General features: G+C 56.2%; 2 protein-coding genes across 2 annotated transcripts; both read right to left on the minus strand.

Annotated features, from left to right (window-relative positions):
* Window positions 1-33: 33 nt before the first annotated feature.
* On the minus strand, window positions 34-2842 carry TGME49_218130 (hypothetical protein). The gene has a single exon (XM_018779799.1). It carries the CDS (start codon window positions 2087-2089, stop codon window positions 1295-1297), a length of 795 nt encoding a protein of 264 aa, XP_018634846.1. The 5' UTR covers window positions 2090-2842; the 3' UTR covers window positions 34-1294.
* A 261-nt stretch (window positions 2843-3103) lies between these two features.
* On the minus strand, window positions 3104-13387 carry TGME49_218070 (hypothetical protein). The gene is made up of 7 exons (XM_002370564.2): window positions 10835-13387; window positions 10403-10476; window positions 9878-9955; window positions 9079-9427; window positions 7926-8420; window positions 7534-7604; window positions 3104-7057 (listed from the first exon to the last, which is right to left on the minus strand). Exons 1-7 carry the CDS (start codon window positions 12518-12520, stop codon window positions 4573-4575), a joined length of 5238 nt encoding a protein of 1745 aa, XP_002370605.1. The 5' UTR covers window positions 12521-13387; the 3' UTR covers window positions 3104-4572.
* Window positions 13388-13895: the final 508 nt, after the last annotated feature.

Raw genomic sequence — 13895 nt, forward strand, 5'->3', positions numbered from 1 at the left:
GTGCCAGCGCTTGTGGGCCCCCCCCCTCCCCCCAGCAAAGAGAGGCGGCGCCTCAGAGGAGAGTTCGGACTTGCAGAGAGGAAGCACAGCGCGTTTTCAAGTTCTCTTCTCGCGCCGCTTTCTGGAGAGACCGAGAGGAAGAACTCAGACTCCAGGCGGCTTCCTCGCTTCCCCTTCCCGGTCTGACGCCGAGCGCGCCGAGTGCTCTTAGGTGACGGGGGCGTCTCGGAGGGACGCGCAGAGGAGAAGCGAAGAAGGAACGGAGAATAACAACGGTTCTGTCCGGAGGGACGCGCAGAGGAGAAGCGAAGAAGGAACGGAGAAGAACAACGGTTCTGTCCGGAGGGACGCGCAGAGGAGAATCGAAGAAGGAACGGAGAAGAGCGGCCCTCTACTCCGACGCTCTGGCCTGCTCTCGGAAGAGCGGCAAGACACTCTGCCTTGTGTATCGGCACCGAAGTTTCACAGGCGAAGAGAAGAGAGTGCAGAAATGCATTTGTGCATCTGCTCGTTTGAAACGCGTCAACAGTCTCGATCACGACAGAAAACGTAGCGAAAGGAAGGCCCCGCCGAAACCGTAAAGAGGAACTCGAAATTGCCACTGCGCGTACTCGAGTATCGACAACGACGTCCGTCCCCGCGCCTTCTCCTCTCAAAAAAACGACGAGCGGCCAGGAGGGACACTGAGACTTGGGTATCGCAACAAGAATGCTTTGAGAGTCTCTAAATGCACTGCAATCAGGCTAGCGAGCTAGCTCCGTCGAGTTTTCGACACCCGCCAACGAAAACATACATGTTCACACAGGAGCGCAAGCGCCTTCGTAGACAATTTTGCGCAAACAAAGAGGTGTAGCTTAACCGCTCACATCTACGTCGATATCAACATATAGACATACGCATACGCATACATCTACACAGATCGATAGCGACAGAGAGAGAGAGATATGGTCGAGGCCATTTGTATACCTGTGCGCAGAACGGATCGCAAGTCAGGAAGGGGAGTTGAGTTGAGAGAGGAGCGTTTTTCGAGCGGTCAAAAGGACTTTGTCGCGATTTTTGAGACTGCTGGAATTTTTCCGAAGAATCTCTCAAGCGGCGGAAGACCAAGCGTTTAGCTCCCATCAACTATGTCGGACTCGAGCTCCGTGTAGACGAGAGTCATCCCCTCACCGTGGCGACGCAATTCTCTTCGTCCTTTGCCCTTATCTCTCTTTTTTCGACGTCTCGCTCTCGCCAGCGTTGTCGCTTTCCACCTCACTCACCCGCTCGCCCCTCCCCCCCCATTTTCTCCTCTCTATTTGCTCTCCTTCTTGAGCATGGCTTCTGCGGCACCTGCTCCTCCTCCTCGCCTTTTTCGGAGGAGACCTCTTTCCCCGTTCCCCTGTCCTTTCGATGTTCCATCCTCTCTTCGCTCTGCGTCTCCCTTGTTCGATTTCCACGCCTCTCCTTCTCCCTCTTCGCGTCCAAGGTCCTCCTTGCCGTCTTCCGCTCTCGCCGCATACACACGAAGCACGAAGCCGCCTGGAGGGGACGGCGCAGGAGAGGCGGCTGTACAGCCAAGGGGGTTCAGCGGTCCCTCGCGACGAGCAGAGAGAGGGGAGAGCCGAAAAGAAACTCCAGAAAGGCGAGCGAAAGCGGCGGCGACACTCGCGGCAGAGGGCGAAGCGAACCGCCGGTGGATGGGCACTGCGTCAGGCGAAGCAGTTCCGAGCTTGGAGTGGTCTTGCACCAACGCGTCGACACCGAGTTTTCGGCTTATATTCGGGAAATGTTGAGCCACGAACAAGGGCGACAAGCGCTGGCGGCTGCAGTCCACGAGGGGATCGACGCGGGGTTGTTTGACGCGCGCTGCGTACAGCAGCCTCTTGAAGGAGCGCGGCGCGGGAGAAGCCGAGAGGAGGCGAAGGCGGGGGAGAGGCGCAGCTTGCGAGAGAGAAGAGGGCGAGAGGAGAGAGAGGACAACGAGTGCACTAGGGAGGAGAGAAGAAGGCGAGAAGGATGGAGGGAGTCTGATCCGATTCTTGAGGGGCTTCTGTCTCAGTGTGGGCGGAGGCCGAGGGAAGAGCATGAAGAAGAAAGGGCGCCTCATCTGCTGAAGCAAATGTGGAAGCGCTACGTTCTCTCTCTCCCGGAAGCGCGAGAGAGAGACTCTCCGAGAGAAAGGCGGAACGAACCGCGAGAGGAGTCGATCTGTCGAATAATGAAGGCCGGCCGCATCGCCTATGTGCCCTACACTCCCTACGAACAACGCCGCGCGTCCCCAAACCGGCCAACTTGAGACAGCAGGAACGCGAGAAGAAATGAGAGAAACGAGAGACACGAGAAGCAGCGAAGACAGAGAAGAAAGATGAACGGAAGGGAAAGAAAGAAGGAAAGAGGGAAAGGCAGGAAGGGAACGGCGACACAGAGGGGGAATCGAAAGAGGGGTGTAGAGACCGAAAAGTAAACGAAGGTGTAAGGAAGTTGACGACACAACGAACGAGGAAGGAGAAGAGAAGGAAGCGTCAAAAGACGGAAGGACAGGAATTCAAAAACTCAAATGGGACCCCCAAATGCAGCTGCATTTGTACATACATCTATAGATATTATTAATGTGCGTGGAAGCTTGGAGTATGAGTATCTTTTTTGATGAATAGTTCAGTGAATATTGAATGCAGACCTGAATGGGCGAGCGTCTCTGTGTCCTGCCTGGATTTTGGAGATCTCCAAAGAAACGCAGCTACGAAGGTGTACGTTCACTCTCCGAATTCGTTTCGACTCTCACGTCCTCTCTGTAACGTTGCCTTGAGCATTCCGTTCCAGAAAGGTGATGTTCGTTTTCAACTCTTTTCTGCTGCGAACGTCCCAGTTTTCTAAGACGAGACTCATCTCTCGATTGCGTAGCCTCTTCTCCCTGTTCCTCGCCGCCACCGCGAGCACCGCTTTCCTCTGAGGTGAAGTCTTTTCTTTCTGTCAGCGAGGCCGCCGCGATCTCCTATTTCCTAGTACCATATTGGTGAACTCAGTTGGTCTGACCGAAGTGCACAGTGAGCTAAACAAAGATACAGGGAACTTGACAAGCACTGCCCGATGTCTATAAACGACAAACAGACGGCCAAAGTCCCCCTGATCCTTTGCAGACGAAACGAGAGGAGCGACACCCTCCAAAAGGCGAAATCCAGACCTGCACAACCTGCATGGGCCTCCCCCACCGACGTCCTGCGCCCGGCACCACAGAGTACACACGCATCTCAACGAAACGGAAAAAGAGGAGAGCCAGACACTGGGAAACGCCGCTCTGAGCAAAGCCACAGATAGACAAATGTTCACGGACACTAGCCTCCAGAAACCAGCGGTGTAGACATGCGAAGATCTGCAGAGAGAAGCACGCGTACGACGTTCTGCAAACGCAGCTGCATGCAGAGATGCAGATCTCCACTTGGACGCCTTTGACTGCACAGTTCGGAATGCGGTCTCGTCCGCGGCCATCAGCGGATCTGCACCGGCGAGAAGAAGCAGAGACTTTCAACAAAGGACGGACGGCTGCGCCGAGCGAACTGTCCCCATCCGTCTCTCTACTCTTTTGACTTTTCTACGACTTCTCCATGTCTCTGGAACTCGCCGCGTACACGCATTCATACAAGTGGAGATTTCGAAACCAACGCACATTGGTTTCCGTTTTTGCAAAAAGGTACTCGCATAGAAAACTCCGGGTGAAACCATGGCCTTTCGACGCGGCGCCGCACGTTCCTTGACGCCCCAGATTAGCTCTGAAGCCGCCTGCTGTTCTGTTTCGCTCTTTTCTCTCTGTCTCTCTTTCGCTCGGCGCAAAGGCTTTTGGAGTGAGACCTGGTCTAAAACATAAATACAAACGGGTCCATGATCAATGGGGCAACAGTTTCGTAGTGCAGCTTCTGAGTCGCCCCCAAAAGAAAAGATAAACGGTCTAGCGTTCTTTTGTCCGCCTTCAAAGACTCAAAGTGGCGGCAGAGGGGCAAGCAAGAAGAGACAACCGCGTCCCCAACTCTGTCCAAGAGCAAGGCGAAACAGAGCTCCCTCTTCCAGCAGCAGAAAATGCGTAGAGAGTATCTGTGTTCTGGTCTCTATTTTCTTCCTCGTCTTGCTCCAGGTGAGCTCAGATTGTCTCTGTCTCGACTTTTCGTCTTCAGTCGCACAAGCGAGTCGCCGAACGCGAAACGTTCAAGAGGCGTTGCAGAGAGACTCGAAAACTCGAAACGAAAAGCCTCGCACTCGGACCTCACGCTGGAACCGACAGCCGAGGAGAAATTTACAAGCAGTCCACGAAAAACGAACAACGGAAGCACCATGGACGAATCAGGCGAGAAAAACGGAAACCTGAAAAAACCGGAAAAATCCGCTGACGCCCCCACAGTCACCAAGCCTCAGGCCTCCCCGCGCTGCGGTGTATACACATCTCAACTGTGTGTCTTCCCTCTGCAGTTTCTCTCTCGCGTCCGTCTGCTCTGGGCTTCTCTGAAACTTCCACCTCGGCTTTTCGCATCGACAAGCGCGGTCGGTGAGTCTCTTTCGCGGTCGGTCGCTCTTTTCATCTTCGTGGATTTGCGGCGCGAACTAGGAGGAAGCGCGCTTCTTTCCAGCCTCCTCTCCAGACGCGGCGCCGGGGTGTCCAGACACCTCAGCGAGGGGGGCGGGACCTGAGAACGAGGCGCGACTCACAGGCTTCCTCGGGATCAACTGAGGCGAAGAAGACGACGAAGACGACGAAGCGGAGGACGACGAAGGGGATGACGAGGAGGATGGCGAAGCGACAGAAGGTGGACTCGAAGCAGAAGGGGGAGAAGAACACGCTCTTGCGCGCGAGAAAGGCGCCCCTGCGCTTGCAAGAGGCGGCTGAGAAGAAAGCGAGGAAGAAGAGAGACGCTCGGAAGACAGAGCCGAGGAAGAGGCGCAGAGAGCAGCAGAGAAGGACGCGTCGGTGCTCAAAGAAACTGCATCCGACGCACCATGTCGCGAGGAGGCGAAAAACGACGAGGGCGAAGCGGAAGGGGAGCAGAACACAGGAGAAGCAGAAAGAGACGAAGAGAGACAGGAAGAGAACCGAGGTCCAGATGCACTGGAAGACGAGGCGGATGAAGCAACGGACAGACGAGAAACCGCAGCCACAGCAACTGGAGAGAGGAGACCAGGCCCCACAGATGGAAGCGACGCACGCCCTGGAATCACTGTCTCCACTACCGCCGATCTCTCATCTTCACAGGACGCCTCGACGGTCGCTGACGAAGACGCCTCGACAGAAGACAAACAAGACGAAGATGCCTCGACAGAAGACGAAGAAGACGAGGGAGACGAAGAAAGAGAAGACGCCTCTGGGGAAGAGGACGGTTCTGCATGGGAGGCAGGTTCGGTGGGGGCCGAGACGGTTTGTGGCGCGTCCTGTCTGGCTTTCTGTTCCTCAGACTTGTCTGCTTTCTCGTTTGCTGGCCTGGTCCGCTTGCAAGATCCATCGGATTCCCTCGCACGGTGTCCATCGCATCGATGTTGCTCTCTCTCGCCGTAGACTGCTTCGTTGTTCATAGACTTCACTGTCGTCGCCTGAATCGTCTTGGCTTCTTCTGCCGAGCGCTCTGCTTCTCTGGAAAGACTCTCGCAGGTTCCCCAACGCGTGTGTACACTTTGCCGAGAATTCCCGTCTTGACATGCGTCGGCGGCGGTCTTCTCCTGCGCTTCCGCGTCGTTCTCTGCACTCGTTCGTCCTCTTTCCTGCTCGATCAACGCCTTGTCGAGACCGACGCTCGCGTCTGGCATCGAGAGAGACGATCTCCTTTCTCCCCCCGCGTCTGCGCCCTCGACAGCTGCATGCGTTCCTCGCGCTTCCCCATGTGCGCTCGGCTCGCTTTCTCTGCACCACGAGTTCATCGTCTCTCCGTTTTCTCTCGAGTCCAACTCTGCGTCCTTGGCCGCTTTTTGCTTCTCGCGTTCCTCTCGCACAGCTTGGAACGTCTCTTCCTCTGCTCGCTGGCTCTCGAAATACGCTGCTCCTGCATTCCACGGGGAAGGTCCAGAGGCAGCGGCGCAAGGGGAGACACTTGCAGCTTCTCCTGCGCCTCTGTCTCCTTCCAGTCCTTCCCCAAGTTCCCCGGCCTGCTCCACTTCCGCTTTCCTCCCTTCTTCTGCTTCTTCACGACTCTGTCTCTCCTTTGGAGAAGGCGGATCGCCGGAGGCACTGGAGCTCGATTGCTCCTCGGCATTCGCGACTTGGTGAATTCGTGCTCTGCTCTGCGAGCCGTCACCCACAGCGTCTCCCTTCTTCTTCTTTTTCTTTTTTTTCTTCTTTGGGGACGCTGAGATGGCGCAGTGCCCTGCATACACACTTGCTTCTTCTCCGTCTCGCTGGGGACCGCCGCCGTTAGTTCCCTGCTCGGTTTCCTCCCTTTCTTCTCTCTTCTCTTCGCGCGTTCCGCCGCCATCCCTTTCGCTCTCGGCGTCAGCCCCCCGCGATTCTACGTCCTTCTCCTTCTTCCTCCGTTTCTTTCTCTTCTTCTGTTTCTCTGAGGCTCGGCCGAGAGAATGCAGCAGCGTAGACGCGCAGTCCTCCTCGGAGTTCTTCTCCTTCGCCTCCTTTCTCTTCTTTCTGGGAGACGCGAAGAGCGACGGGTCCGGCGTCGACTCAAAGAGAAAGGCGAGAAATGCGCTGTCGTCTCGAGCGCAGAAGGCGCTGAAGTCCTCGGCTGTACAGACACCTCGCTGCCGCCGCGCGTCCCGACACTCGCGCTGCGCGTCCTTCTGGAGCTCCCGCTGCTGCTCCACGAACGTTCGGCTTCGCGCTTCTCTTTCTCGCAGTTCGGCCTCAGGCGCGGCCTCGTCGCTTTCGCACAAGGCCTCGAAATCCGGACCCAAAGCAGAAGAGTGGAAGGACGCAGAGAACGGACGAGAAGAGGCAGAGAGAAAAACTTGAGATTCCCTGCTCCTGAGGTGCGCGACGACTTCTCCTTCAGTTGAGAGACGCAGACAGCGTGATGCCGTCGAGCGTACTTCCGGATGCAGGTGAGATGTCAGCAGACAGAGGGGGAAGTGGAGGGAGAGGGAGGCACTGCCTCTACAGAGAGACACAGACAGAGAAAAATACATCTGCGGGTGCACAGAGAGAAACGCGCTTCCTTCGCAAGGCAGAATGAAACAGAGAAATAAACCGGTGACAGTGAGAAAACCTAGAGAAAAAACGTCTCTGAAAACGCGCGAAAGAACACACTCTTTGCGTCGGCTGTCTGCCGTCCTGTGAGCTTCTCCATCCTCGTAGCAGCAGCTCCTTTCTACTCTTCCTCCTCTTTTCGTTTTCTCGGTTCTTCCTTCCCCGTTTTCGCACCTCGTTTCTTCCTCCCAGAGGCGGTCGCCTTCGTTGTGTAGAGAAGGCGACGAACGCAAATATGCATGCATGTGAGATGGGGGTCCATATGCAGCGTAAACAGTTCCCTCTGTGGTATCCGCAAGTACAGTGAGGTCGCTTTTCCTGCATCGCTTTCTAGCGCATGTATGTCTTCTTTCTGACGCCTGAAACAAAGACTTTCTCCTCACCCTTTGAGGACGATGCCTTCGCTTTCGACTGCACTCTGCAGGCGCGGTGTGTCTGCCAACAGACGATGGACCTGAGCGAGGAAGAGAGACAGGAAAACTCTAAACTCAAGCGGCCACAGCATTTCCCTGTGGAATCAAACATCCAAAACAGAACCGACACCACGGCATTTCGTCTCTCTCTCTCTCACTATCTCCCTCTTTTCTTAACCTTTCAGAAAGTGTGTGATTCGGTTCCCTCTCCTTTTTGCTTCTCGCCTCCGTCCTCCTGCGTCGTCTCCTCCAGTCCCCTCTTCACCTTCCCCCACTGGTTTCTGTCTCTCGTCCTTTTCTCCCTTCGTCCTCTCACTCCTCAGGTCTCCTTTCTTCTCTGCGGCTCTCCGTCTCTGACTCACCCTTGCGAGGACGGCGTCGGCGATGAAAAGGTCGCCCAGAGCAGCGACTCTGACGAGCTCCCGGAGCGCCTCGAGCGCGCCGTCGACGCACTCGCGGTGGAGCGCAGAGCTGGATCGACCTCTGCTCGAGAACTCCAGGTCGTCCTCGTCTCGGAGGACTGCGGCATGGCCCTTGGCGGTCGCGCGGCTCCGCGCAGAGCGCTCGGCTGCGGTCTGTTCGTCCTTCGGTCCCCAGAGCTGTGGAGCCTTGAGGAAGAGGTCGAGGCAGTCCAGGCATCGGCCAGCGAACTCAGGTTCCAGAAAAGCAGAGGGCGCACTGCAAGCGGCGAACGAGGAAGGCGCCGCAGCGTCGTGTGTGAAAGGCTGCAGCAGCGAGGAAGTCGCCAAAAAGCCAGAGGAAGGCGCCGCTGAAAGAGGCGCCGCCCCCGCCGCGAACTGCGCGACGGAGGAGACAATCAAATCGCAGAGCGCTCGAGCTAGCCACGAGACATCCAGCTGAACGACATGCACAAAATGAAAACGACTCGAAGTGAAGAGAAACCGACGAAGAAACGCGGAGACGGCGACGAAGAGAAGAGCAGGACAAGGTGGAGGAAGAAGAAGAGGAAGAGGAAGACGAAGAGGAAGAAGAAGAGGTAGAAGAAGAAAACGGAGAAGAAGCAACGCGAGAAGGAGAGGACGGAAGAAGGAAAGGGAGACCTAGAGAGGGAGAGTTAAAGCATGGCTCGTGGGCACAAAGGCAGAATGACAGAGAGAGACACAAGAAACGAATCCAGAAAGACGCGAGAGAAGAGGCGTCTGTGGACGGATTGAGGAGAGAGCGAGGATTCAAAAAGATGCAGGAGACCAAGGGGTCTGTAAGAAAGTCCACTGAGATGTTTTTCCAGTGACGCTTTCCAAAAAACAGCATTCGAATGGATTTGGAACACCCGCGGTCTACCGCAAGTCAGCAGCGTTCTTCGAGTTCTTCTCGTCTCCTTTTCTCGTCGCTTGCCTCCTTCTCTTTTTCTCCTTTTTCTTCGCTCTCTGCCTCTGTTCCTTCTGCCGCCGCGTCCCCTCGGTGAACCTCAGGAGAAGCCGAGGTGCACAGAGGCCGCAGCTGCGTCGACTTTCTCTCCGCATCGAGCCTGCTGTTTCACCGCCCTCGCCTCACCTGGAGAACGGTTTGTACACGCTGAAGCAGCAGGAGAGGCGTAGCGATAGCGGCGGCAGCGAGTTCTGGATATTTCTGCAGGTGAGGAGAGAGTACCCTCGCTTCCTCCTCTTCCAACGGCTTCTTCGCCTTCTTCCTCTTCTTATCCCCCGCTGAAAAAGAAGAGGAAGAAGAGAGAACGGAGGAGAGTTGCTCGGATGCAGTTGCGCAGGGCCGCAGAAGGAGCTCTTGAAAGAGAACAAGAATTTCGCTGAGCAGCTCTGTGTTGATGTGCGAGGCGAAGCAAACCAAACCGCGAAAGGCCGCCGTGACCAGCGAGGGCGGCTGGCGATCAAGCGACTTTAGAATTCTGGAAAAAAACAAAAACAAACAAGGCAAACAACGCACAAAAGGGAAGGAAACATACAAGCAGTTGGAGCAAATGCACCACAAGGTGGAAGAACCGAAAACGCGTTCCTTGTACAGAGCCTTTGCTCCTCTTCGCTCTGCTTCTCCTTCCTTCTTCTCTCTGCTTCTCCTTCCTTCTTCTCTCTGCCTCTCCTTCCTTCTTCTCTCTGCCTCTCCTTCCTTCTTCTCTCTGCTTCTCCTTCCTTCTTCGCTCTGCTTCTCCTTCCTTCTTCGCTCTGCTTCTCCTTCCTTCTTCGCTCTGCTTCTCCTTCCTTCTTCGCTCTGCTTCTCCTTCCTTCTTCGCTCTGCTTCTCCTTCCTTCTTCGCTCGGTCTGCACCTCTGCGCAGTTGGTCTTGTCTGTTTTTCTCGCTTTCTTCGGACGAGGCGGCTGTGTGCTGCCCGTCGACCTACCTCAGGAAGATGATGAAGAGTCGCTCCAGGAGCGCAGCCTCGCGCTTTTTGAACAGCTTCTTTTCCGTGTGGACAAAGCTGCGACAGTGCGGAGCGAAAAGGCGAGAAAATGAATTGCCAACGAAGGTGCCCATGCAGGCAAAAACGCGTCAGGAAAACAGATTCCTTCAGCAAAACGCGTACGAAGAAAAGAAGAAAACAACCTCACCTCTATACAGAACTGTGTCCCCAGACAGGCACAACAGATTACCAATGCTTCCAAACGCATCTGTAGAGAGCCAAACGAGCAGATCTTCGTCGGAAGATTACTGACCAAAAACAACACAAAGTTCATTCACATACACTTGATATAAATACTGTCACCTGCAACACCGTACGTACAGTACACACAAATATATATATATATATATATATATATCCTTGAATGTATGGGCCAGGAGAGGAAGAGTGACGTAGGTATGGCTAGGTGCAGGCCGCAGTGGGTGAACGGAGGCGCGCGATGTCTCCGATGTGGACTTTCCCTACGCAAGTCGCAGATGGTCTTTCAGCTGTTTGTCGGCCTTCTCTGGGAGCCGGTCGTCTCCGCGCAGAGCTTCCACCTGTGTGGGGTGTACATCCATCGGCAAAAAACGAGTCAGAGTCGCGTTTTTCGAGTGTCTGGCCTTGCCCACTGGACAGCGCCTCTCGAGGAAAACCCGTGCGAATTTCAGAGCACAGCGACTTGGGGAGGGAGACAACAATCCGTCATCGCCTCCCCCGCGAGACGCAGAGAGAGAAGCCTACGCCTGTCCGCATCCCTTCCCTCTGGCTCTCTGAGAGGTCTCAGCGACCGCTGCATGCAGCCACAGTCTGGCCGTCGACTGCTCGTGGACGCCTCAAGGCGCGACGAGTCAACAGGTTCTGAGATTCTGAGGCGTCGCGCGCGCGAGGCCATCCGGTTTTTTTCCGAGTGCTTACCTCTTTCTCGCGCAGACGCAGACTGAGGAAAATGTCCAGTAGGGGCGCACTGAGGCCTGCGTCGTGACCTTCGCGGTCGCTGCGCTTCGCTGCTTGGTCGAGCTGCGAAGAGACCTCGCTGGCGATTGCCAGGACGACTTCCAGCGACGCGTCCTCGGAGACCAGTTCCCTCAGACAGGCGCAACAACTCAGGGCAGACCGGCGCACAGTCCTCCGCAGCCGAGTCGCGTCGTCGTCGGCTTCCGCGTCGTCTTCCGGATCTCGGCGAGACGCCGCGCCCCCAAGATAAACACACAAACTGAGGAGCCGGTCGCCGTCGTTGAACTTGGGCCGCGCGCGGACCAACTCGCAGAGCGCAGTGGCCGCTGCATGCAGGAGTTGGGCCGAAGTCGCGAGCGACGAAGCCGCTTCTGGGTGGGGAGCTGTGGATGCCTCTTCCGCGGCGTCTGCTCTGCCTCCTCGAACTTCGTCATCTCTTCCGGCGGCTTCTTCCCAGCTACAACGGAGTCCGCGGCGCGAGGCGGAGTCCGCCGCGAGCGCCGCGTGGATCTCCGCCTCGATGAGACGCACGGAGCGTCTGTACACCTCGAGGAGTTGGGCCTCGAAGGCGCGAAGTTTCTCGACTTCCTTCGACAGCCGGACAGTCTTCAGCGCAGCCTTTCCTGTGAGGAAGGCGCCGCTGCCTCCGTCTCTCCTCTCCGCCTTCTCCTCGTCCTCTCCGCCCAAGCCGAGTTTGTATCCCGGGAGTACATCCTTCAACAGCGCGCCGAGAGAGAGCAGCGCGGCGCCTGCGACGTAGGCACACTCGGTCGCTGTTGAGCGTAGAAAACGCCGTTTCTCTGCGACGTCTCGGAGTCTCCCGACTGCCGAAGCATCCGAGCCGCTGTCCAGACGACGCAGCAGGCCTGCCCGCTCGCGAGAGAGCGACGCGAGTGTCGCAGAGACGTCCAGAAGCCGCTTCTTTGCGTGGAAGAAGAACGCGAAAACGACCTCGAAGTCCTTCATGTGATTCTCAGGAGAAGCGAGAATCGAAGAGCACAAACTCGCGAGCTCTCGGCGCCTCTCCGCCAACGACCGGCAGTGTCGTACGGCTTTCCAGGCTGCCTCAGACACTTCAAACAGAGGCTGATATCCGCTACGAGACACCGACGACGGCGCGGAAGACGAGGAAGGCGAGGGAGAAGCAGAGACGCTCGGCTCTTCAGTTTTCTGTTTCTTGAGAAATCTGGCGGTCGGTGGGCCGCCGTCGTCGTGGACCGACTCTTCCTGCCGTTTTCTCCGACTTTTCTCGAGTTTCGCGACCTTCGTTCCCCGCAGAGACGCCGAGACATCCAAAGGCTTCGCCGTCGTCTCGCCAGCGGCGTCTTCCCGCTGCGCCCACTGTCCGTGGGGTGTATAGACAGGCAGCGCGAGAGCGGCCGCGGTCTGCCGAGCGCCGGCTGCGAGGGTGTGTGGTTTCGCAGCATCGCGCGAAGAAAGCTTTCGCTTCAACGCAAAAAACGCAGAAGAGGACTGCGCCCTCGTGCTCGCAAAGAACTCCCGCTTTCCAGCTTCACAGCGAGAAAGGAGATCTGTCTTCGCCTCCTTCGCAGCCTCACGCTGAGAGCGTCCACGCTTCTTGAGCGAAAGCGAGGGCGCTTCCTCGAACGAGGCGTCTCCACCCTTCTGGTACTTCATGCCGTCCATCTCCAGGCAAAAACAACCTCCTTTCTTTCCAAGCGTCAGGATCCCGCTTTCTTGTTCCTTCTTCTTCCTCGCCTTCTCCTCCTTCTTCTGCCCGCTCTGCCTGTGCTCTCCAGGCTTGTCTCCGCGATACGCAGCTTGCCCGCTGACCTTCCTTCTGCTGCGCGATCCGGTGGCTTCGGCTGTTCCCCGTTTTGGAGAACTTTCTTGTCTCGTCTCGTCGCCTCCTCACGCCTTCCGTTCCGGTCGGCCGGCCGCGCTGGCTTGTGGGATGAAGGCCGGGCCGCAGCGGACAGGAAAGAGAGGAAGGGAGCCGGATGAGGCGACGGAAACGCGTCGACAGTCTGGAAACAAATGTGAAAGACTCTCCCTGGAGACGGAGAGAAGTGGAGAAAAAAGAAAATGCAGCCGCAGGCTGTGTGTGGAGGTCTTTCAAACGCATGCGCTTCGTTGCGTCTTTTCGCGCTGTCCGAGAGGTGTCGATACACCTGAGAACGCACAAGAGAGTCCCCTCGGGCGTTCGCCGCCTTTTCTGTCTTTTTCGGAGACAGCAAAAATATCTCTCGCGACAACGCACAGTTGTCCTTTCGGAAAAGAATGCTCCTTCAGTCCAAGGCGCTCGCCAGCTTGCTCCGGTGCCCTCGTCGCCGTCGGCGGAACGTCTCCGCGTTCCACGCCGCGGCAGAGAAAGGAGGCGAGAGCGAGAGAGATAGAAAGAGAAAGAGAAAAAGAGAGAAAGAGAAAGAGAAAAAGAGAGAAAGAGAAAGAGAAAGAAAGGGGAGGAACAACAGAGTGGGGGGTGTTACAGGAATAAAGAGAAACAGCAGGGCAGGACGCGAAGCAAGAAAAGGAAGAAGCGGGAGAGTGGCGTCTGGAAGAAGAGAAAAGAGACAGAAAAAAGAACTTGTGGAACTGGCCGAGTGCTACACAAGTAAGAGGGAGCTGGTAACTTTTATTTCACTCTCGTCATTGGTGATTCAGCACTGAATGAACTGAAATACAACTAAATTCCGAGTTCCACTGGGGAAAGGCAGCAGTGAGACTCTGCACAGTTCCAGGTGCGAAGGATCTCTACGCGAGCTCCGCCGTCCACGGACAGAGGAGACCGTCTGCGTTCTCCTCCCCGGAGAGAAACGAGAAAGAACAGTTCGCACCGACTAGACGTAGCATGCCTACAAGCATGTCTATATCCATAGATATATCTGCATCGATGCTTGCAGTTCAGTCGACCTTCCACGGAGTACGAGTAACGCATATCAATCCTGGTTTCCAGCAAAACGAATGAAGATACAGTTGTACGCCTGCGGTCGACACCTCAGCCTATACGTGCATCTACATGCTCGTAATAGATCTATGTGTATCTCTAAATATATATATA

This window comes from Toxoplasma gondii, chromosome XII, assembly GCF_000006565.2.
Source record: "Toxoplasma gondii ME49 chromosome XII, whole genome shotgun sequence".
NCBI lineage: Eukaryota > Apicomplexa > Conoidasida > Eucoccidiorida > Sarcocystidae > Toxoplasma > Toxoplasma gondii.